General features: G+C 32.8%; 1 protein-coding gene across 3 annotated transcripts in view; it reads left to right on the forward strand.

The window, feature by feature from the left end:
* The window catches only part of LOC143256373 (uncharacterized), a 92,315-nt gene extending 84,326 nt beyond the window's left edge, over window positions 1-7,989 (forward strand). Inside the window, exons 6-7 of one of the 3 annotated variants that reach the window (XM_076513545.1) lie at window positions 3,584-3,682; window positions 4,583-7,989. In XM_076513545.1, the coding sequence (XP_076369660.1) occupies window positions 3,584-3,682; window positions 4,583-4,867 (384 nt within the window). In that variant the 3' untranslated portion in view covers window positions 4,868-7,989. Of the gene's footprint in view, window positions 1-3,583; window positions 3,683-4,582 lie in introns of those variants that run through there. The other 2 variants (XM_076513543.1, XM_076513546.1) reach the window with 2 other exon arrangements.
* Window positions 7,990-8,706: the final 717 nt, after the last annotated feature.

The following is an 8,706-nucleotide window of genomic DNA, read 5'->3' on the forward strand; positions in this document are numbered from 1 at the left end:
CTGTCATTCGATTCACTACTTGTTACTGAGGTATACCGATTTTGTTCATCAGTAACCCTGGGCTGAAGAAAATCAAAAGAGGATGTTATGCCTTGTGGAGGCAGTTTGTGAAAGTATGCTAAGATTAGTGTACATGTTTATTTGTGAAATTCTGGGCAGATGTGGATGTTCACTGTAGTGAGTTACATACGTATTACATACGCTGCATGAAGCCTAACTTTGTTCTGTCAATTTACCTTGTTCTAGGTTAGTAATATGGAATTTCTCAAAATAGTAATAACTCAGCGGCATCATTTTTATTTTTAGTATTTTAAACTGCTGGTCTTAGAAATACGTTAAACGAATAAATTAGTAACATTAATGGTACATGTCTCTCCCCTGAATGGCTCAGTAATACGTTGTTGGTCCATAACACTCAAAATCTCATTTAGATACTTTTGGTGGGTACTGCACAGAAAGCCCATTGTATAGCTTTGTACCAAATGTATAACAATAAAGCGTCACATAGGCATTTTACATTTCAATTGTTAATTTGTACAAATAGGACATCACTTAGAAATTTTTTTTCTCATTTCAGCAGTTAATTTTTACAAATAGGACATTGCTTAAACGTTTTCTTTCATTTCAACTGTTAATTTTTACAAATAGGACGTTATTTGGGCATTTTCCTTTATTTCTACAACTAATTTTTACAAATGGGACACCAGTAAGACGTTTTCCTTCAACAGTGTATTTTTACAAATAGGACATCACTTATACATTTTCCTTCATTTCAACAGCTAATTTTTACAAATAAGACATCACTTATACATTTTCCTTCATTTCAACAGCTAATTTTTACAAATAAGACATCACTCAGACATTTTCTTTTATCCGTTAATCTTTACTAATAGTACATCACTTGGACATTCTCCTTCATTTTAAGTTATTTTTTGCAAATAGGGCATCACTCAGACATTTTCCTTCATTTCAACAGTTACATTTTAGAAATAGTACATCACTTAGACATTTTCTGCTGTTTCAACAGCTAATTTTAGAAAGTATATCTCACTTAGATATTTTGTTCATTTTAACAGTTAATTTTTCAAATGAACATCATTTAGACATTTTCTTTCACTTCAACAGTTAATTTTACAAGTAGGACATCACTTAGACATTTTTTTTTTCATTTCAACTGATAATTTCTAGTAATAGGACACCACATAGACGTTTCTGTTCATATCAGCAGTTAATATTCACAAATACGACATCAGTGAAACATTTTCCTTCAGTGGCATGTTTTTACAAATAGGATATTTGTTGGACATTTTCCTTCACTTGAAGTGTTATTTTCTGCAAATGGGACACCATTTAGACATCTTCCTTCATTTTAATAACTACTTTTTGCAAATAGGACATTACTAGAAACTTTCCTTTATTTTAACTGCTAATCTTTACCTAATAAGGCATTACTTAGACAGTTTTCCACATTTGAAGAGTTAATTTTAATAGGATATCACTTATACATTTACCGTAATTTCAACAGTTAATTTTAGAAAGAATTCATCACTTAGAGATTTTTTTTTTCATTTTAATAGTTAATCTTTACAATGAGACACCACTTAGACATTTTCTTTCATTTCTATAGTTAATTTTAATAGGATATCACTTAGACATTTTCCTCATTTCAACTGTTAATTTTTACAAGAAGGGCATTGCTTAGATATTTTCTTTCCTTGCAACTGTAAATTTTAAAAATAGCATAGCACTTAGACATTTTCCTTTATTTCAACAGTTAATTTTCAGAAATACGACATCATTGAGACATTTTCCTTCAACAGTTAATTTGTACAAATAGGATATCACATGGGCTTTTTCCTTTTTTTCAACAGTTAATTTTTACAAATAAGATATCACATGGGCTTTTCCCTTTTTTCAACAGTTAATTTTACAAATAAGATATCACATGGGCTTTTCCTCTTTTCAACAGTTAATTTTACAAATAGGACTTGAGTAAGACATTTTCCTTCAACAGAGTATTTTTACAAATAGGGCATCGCATATACGTTTTCCTTCATTTCAACTGTTAATTTTCACAAATGAGACACCACTTAGACATTTTCCTTCATTTCTACTGATACTTTTTGCTAATAGGACACCAATTAGACATTTTCCCTTATTTTAACCACTAATCTTTACAAATATGGCATCACTTAGACCTTTTTTCCACATTTGAACAGTTAATATTTATAAGTAGAACATCACTGGCATTTTCCTTCCTTTCATCATTTCAACAGTTACTTTTTATAAACGGTACATCACTTAGACATTTTCTGTCAAATAGGACATCACTTAGACATTTCTCTTAATTTAAATTGTAAATTTCTTTTATAAATGGGACATCATTTAGACATTCTTCTTTATTTCAGGAGCTAATTTTTACAAATAATGCATCACTTAAGCATTTCTGTCATTTCCACAATTAATTTTTGGAGGGAATACTTCACTTAGACATTTTCATTCACTTTAACAGTTATTTCTTACAAAATCACTTTACATTTTCCATAGTTTCAACAGTTAATTTCCAGAGAGAATACATCACTCAGAGTTTTTTCTTCATTTCTCTAGTTAATTTTTACAAATAAGACATCACTTAGACATTTTTTTTTCATTTCAACAGTTAATTTTTACAAATACAACATCAGAGAGACATTTTCCTTAAACAGTATGTTTTCACAAATAGATTCTTGCTTGAACATTTTACTTCATTTCAAGTGTTATTTTCTACATATGGGACACCACTTATACATCTTCCTTCATTTTAACAGTTTATTTTTACAAATAGTACATCACTTAGAGATTTCCCTCCATTTCAACAATTTATTTTTACAAATAGGACATCACTTGGGCATTTCTTTTATTCAACAGTTAAGTTTTTTTTTACAAATGAGACATTACTTAGACATTTTCCTTCATTTCAAATGTTAATTTTAAAAATAAGACATTGCTTAAATATTTTCTTTCCTTTCAACTGTTAATTTACAAAAACAGGATATCACTTAGGAATTTCTCTTCATTTCAACAGTTAATTTTTACAAATGGGGCACTAGTAAAACATTTTCCTTCAACAGTGTATTTTTACAAATAGGACATTGCTTAGCCAGTTTCTTTTCTCTTAACAGTTAATTTTCTCAAGTTGGACATCAGTTCAACATTTTCCTTCATTTCTGTATTTAAGTTTTACAAATAGGACATGCTTAGACAATTTCCATATTTCAACAGTTAATTTTTTACAAATAAGACATCACTTAGACATTTTTCTTCATTTCAATAGTTAATTTTAAAATAACATTATTAGATATTGACTTCCATTTTAAATGTTTACAATCATAGTATTACTTGAACTCTAAATTAGGTTCAGAAGGTTAGAGAAATACCATTTAAACCTTACTTTTTGATCAACTGACCCTGTCCTAAACCTGTTGCATTACTTAGCATTTTGTTCGTGTGTAACTAGAACAATTTCTTTGATTTTGTTTGAAAACATGCTAATAAACATTGTATTACATACAACCATGTGAAGTTTTTTTATTTCTTTTGTTAGATAGATGGTCATTACCCTCACACCCAAGAACAAGTTAATACCCTTCTTTCTGACAGTTATCCGGAACTAACTATTCTGATTGGCAGGAATCGCTTGCAGGTAAAACATCATAAACTACATAAGTGGTTCCAGGTGCAAGTTAGATTTATTAATTACAATTCACCATTATCATTGTATGCATTCTTCCTGCAACACTTTAAAACATTGTCAAAAATCATGGTGTTTGTTTCAAAGCAACAAGACAGGTGAGGTCTCTGTGTTGGAAAAAAAAAGATCCAAGTAAGGTCTCTGTGTTGGAAATTAGAGTTTCAAGTTAGGTTTCTGTGTTGGAAATGAGAGATCCAAGTTAGGTCTTTGTGATGGTAAAGAAAGATCCAAGTAAGGTCTCTGTGTTGGAAATTAGAGTTCCAAGTTAGGTTTCTGTGTTGGAAATTAGAGTTCCAAGTTAGGTTTCTGTGTTGGAAATTAGAGTTCCAAGTTAGGTCTCTGTGATGGTAAAGAAAGATCCAAGTCAAGTTTCTGTGTTGGAAATGAGAGATCCAAGTTAGGTCTCTGTGATGGTAAAGAAAGATCCAAGTAAGGCCTCTGTGTTGGAAATTAGAGTTTCAAGTTAGGTTTCTGTGCTGGAAATGAGAGATCCAAGTTAGGTCTCTGTGATGGTATAGAAAGATCCAAGTAAGGCCTTTGTGTTGGAAATTAGAGTTCTAACTAAGGTCTCTGTAGGATAGGTTGTTTAAAAGCTCGTCTGAAATACGATTTAAAAAAAAAACAGATGTGTACTCACTATATTCTTAAGAAAAAGTCAGTGCCCTTTTACTTAGAGCTTTAAATATGATAATTTAGTCTTTGACAGAGTGGAAACTTAGGAATTGGAGTTTTAAGAATCATTCATTACATGAACTAAATATTTACACTCGACAAGGTTGTAATTTATTTATATGAACAATGAACTTTTAAAAATGTGGACACGTTTATGATCAGTATCTGCCCGTGTTTTAGGGAGATGGTGACACAGTAGAAAATGAATCCTACTATGTTGAAAAGGACAGTGGCGTCAGAAGAACTGACGAGAGTACAAAATGCGACGAGAGTTCTGGGGCCGAGACTAAAGAAAGTGAATATCTTGTTTATAAAACTCGTACTTCTGAAGATAATCTCTGTTTGGACAGTCTAGAGGAACCCAATCTGGGTGAAAAAAAAATTCAGTCACCACGAATGTCTTTCAATGAAGTGTGTTGGTACAAGTACGACAAACCTTGTCGATTATTCTCTAGGTCCGTGTAGTAATACTTTTGACAGTGAGTTGGGGTGTTTAAGTTCAGATCTAGAATGTGTGCAGCTGGAAGAAACGACTATAGAATCCAGAACAAGGGCATGTCCGGAACAGATGTCTGGAGGTAATTATCTTCACTCCAGAAAGGGATCCAATAGCAAAGTTTGGCAATTATGGAAAAAAAGAGAATCAATAGAAGAATGGTTAACAAATACTGCCCAGAGAAGGAAACAGAAGAGAAGAACATTCCAATCGACGAAGGAGGAAGACAGCTCTAGAGTTTCCAGTAGGAGAATGAATTCAAGGAGCTTAGATGTCAATCCTGTGATAACACAGCTTGAGCAGTTTCATATACCGTGTGTCAGATGTGACAACTGTCAACAAGTCGTGGCTTCTCAGGATCGTGACATTAGAAGAAGATGCACTTCAGAAGTTAGAAATTTCCAACAGAGCGGGCCATTCTATCCCTGTGCGACCATGTACACGAACCAACAGAACCTACAACACACGATATGGCTTCAGCAAGAACTGTTTCGTCAAGCACTAACCCAACAGCAGCAACACAATCACTCACAGGCAACTCTTCCCAGTAGTCCCACCAGTACTGCTGTGAGTAGTGTCAAAGATGAGGAAGAGATGGTATGGAAAGTGAAGCGGAGATCTGATGGATCGAGATATATTACCAGACGTCCTGTCAGGAACAAGTTACTCAAAGAACGAGCACTCAAGATTAACGAAGAAAGGCGTGGAATAACCACTGACGATGACGCAATGAGCGACTTGAAATTTGGACGTTACTGGCCCAAGGAGGAACGGAAACGTCATTTGGAGAGAGAGCGTGATCGCAAACGTCGGGAATGGGTGATGCGCAGCAAAATGTCCGTTGTAGAAGAACGCGTGGAGGAAAGAGATGACTTCTCTTTAGCACGTGAAAGACGAAATGATGGGATAGACTGTGGAATTCTAGAAAAGAAAAATGCCCGCAAGAAACACAAAGTTGTCTCAGATGACCAGCGTTCAGTTCATAACAGCATAGCACGTAGCTTCAAAGGACACAACAAGACGCAAGGTTTGCTTTCTGTGACAACAGTGTAGATAGAAATGTTGAAAATACCAAGTACCACACCGACCTTGGTTTCAGGTATTATATCAGTCGTGGTCCCAAGTACCACACCGACCTTGGTTTCAGGTATTATATCAGTCGTGGTCCCAAGTACCACATCAATCTTGGTTTCAGGTACCAAATCAGTTATGATTAAAGTGGCGAATAAACCAGGTCTTAATAGTAGTTTGAAAATTTTGAAAGTTTTCCATGTTGGTTTATTCGACGTAAGTAACCATAGCTTACCTTTCAGATTATCAGTACATCCAGAAAGATTTGTTTTACTTGTTTATACAAATGATTAAATAAAATATTATTTTAAACTAGGTTTAAAATACTTTTCTTTTATTAATGCATTATCGGAGATGATATCAAATCAAATGTTACTGAAATACTTTAAGAATTTTATCACAAGTATCACACGAGTTTCTGACAATGATGTCTGTCTGTGTTTAGAGTACTCGAGTTCGTCGGGATTACAAGCTATTTTCTGATAACCATTGTAAGGTTGCGAGTTCCATTTGAGGTCAGATTAAGGGGAAAGAAAGAATGGGTACAATTGCCTCGTGTCTTTAGGACCGAATTGGGTCCGCGACTAAGAAAAGAAAAAAATTGACAGCGGATCTCTCCTTAAAACACGTGTTTGTAACGGTACCACTATGACAACAGTTTTAGTGTTTTCATATTAACCCCTTGTTTTGTGGTTTTCTACGGATAATAAACATTAGAATTAATATTTTTTATATTTTCCCATCGTTTGTGTTGGAAAGTAGTCGCTACTAAACAGTATTCAACTTATTTATGAGGTACAATGCTCACCATCCCTCTACCTATAAGATTTGTTCTGTATCCCTAACTCTTTAATCCAACCCTCATTCCACCCACAGGTTTAAAGTTCAAAATCCTTCCACTTGGGAATAATTTTTGCTAGTCTCGTGTTTGTTTAAATTGTCATTTAGCAGCAAGCGTTATGTAGTTTTTGTTTTTAAAAACTCGGTCTTCATAAAGATGGCTTCAGGACATGGTTAGTTGGTTCAACAGTTGTAAGTAACTCTGTTAAAAGTTCAATATTATAAACATTTGTTTGAACTGTCAACAATTTTGGAATATTATACACTAACTTCCAAGTTTTCAAAACTTTTGTTGAAATGAAAACTTGTACGAAAAAAACAAAAGTGTTAGCTTTACTGGTTTAATTATTTAAGTCAGACTTGAATTTGCTATGTAAATATGAAAATGGTATGTAAAGAGAAAATTATAATTATAAAAAAAAACATTTACGTTTTTAAACAGTGGTCAACGTTTCAATTACTGATCTAAGTATGAATATTACGTTTTTAAACAGTGGTCAACATTTCAATTACTGATCTAAGTATGAATATTATTTTTTTATAGAATTTATAGTTAACCAGCTATGATTTTTTTCTATGATTTTTTTAGTTTATGAAATCACTCAGGATAAAAAAAAAATCATAAAACTATGTAAGTAGTAAATAAAAGCCCGAGAACATGCATAAGGTATACAACAGATAATCCTGTGTTTAGTTGGAAGGCCTACCTTCTGTCAGCATTATGAATTGAAAAGTTCTAATAGTTAAAAAAAATAAAATGAGTTTTTATAAGGAACTGGTAAATCTTAAAGTATTAAAATAAATAAATACAATGGCTATCCTAGTTAGGCTTACTTTCAGTTTGGCTTTGGTATCGTAACGATTGGCGAGTTATTTTAAATTATGTGGCAAAAATAATTCAACATCCAGTCCTCGTGATGTTCACAAATTGTTTGATTTTCTTCGTTAACATTTTTACAAGCCTGATTATTGTAATATATTGTTGTATACTACGTTACAAATTTGATTATTGTAATATATTGTTGTAAGTCTATGTTACAAATGTGATTATTGTAATATATTGTTGTAAGTCTACGTTACAAATTTGATTATTGTAATATATTGTTGTAAGTCTACGTTAAAAATTTGGTTATTGTAATATATTGTTGTAAATCTACGTTATAAATTATATTCAAACCTCTCTAACAATTATATTTTGTTGGACTAACTTAAAATCTGGTCTCTTGTAGGAAGTACAGTATACGATTAAAAGACAAAACACAGATCCAAATACTTCACGAAAATACATTGACCTAACTAGCGTTGTATATTGAAATATATAAATTTTGTGGCCGGTATGGCCAGGTAGGTAGGGTGCTCGAGTCGTAATCTGAGAGTCGCGGTTTCGCCCTTCCAGCAGTGTGGGTGTTATAATGTGAGAGTGGGTGTTTATGCCTAGTCTTACACTACTAAATTAGGCTAGCGCAAATAGCCCTCGTGTAGCTTTGCACGAAATTAACAAACAAACACAGTTATTTTATATTTATAATTTACCCTCACTAAAGGCTTCATAAGTCTCTGGGTCATTACATTGCCATCGAACCGCAATCCTCTCTATCGAAAAAACAAATTACAAAATTAAAAATATAACTTACAACAGTACTTTTATGAAAGTAATTGTCGCTAATGGCAAAACAGTGACTTTTATCAGCTGATACAATGATACTGTACTAATTAATCTACAATATATTGTAACGGTATACTTTCGCTGGTGGATTATATTACATTATCTTGGGAAACGTGACGTAAGCACCATCTCATCTTCTAACTTAACCTTTGAACACTGTCGTAAATTATTATAAATATATGCTACAAATGACGTTCAAACTTCTGGAACAAAACTAAAATTAACGTAAAG

The sequence above is a fragment of the Tachypleus tridentatus genome, chromosome 7 (assembly GCF_004210375.1).
Source record: "Tachypleus tridentatus isolate NWPU-2018 chromosome 7, ASM421037v1, whole genome shotgun sequence".
NCBI lineage: Eukaryota > Metazoa > Arthropoda > Merostomata > Xiphosura > Limulidae > Tachypleus > Tachypleus tridentatus.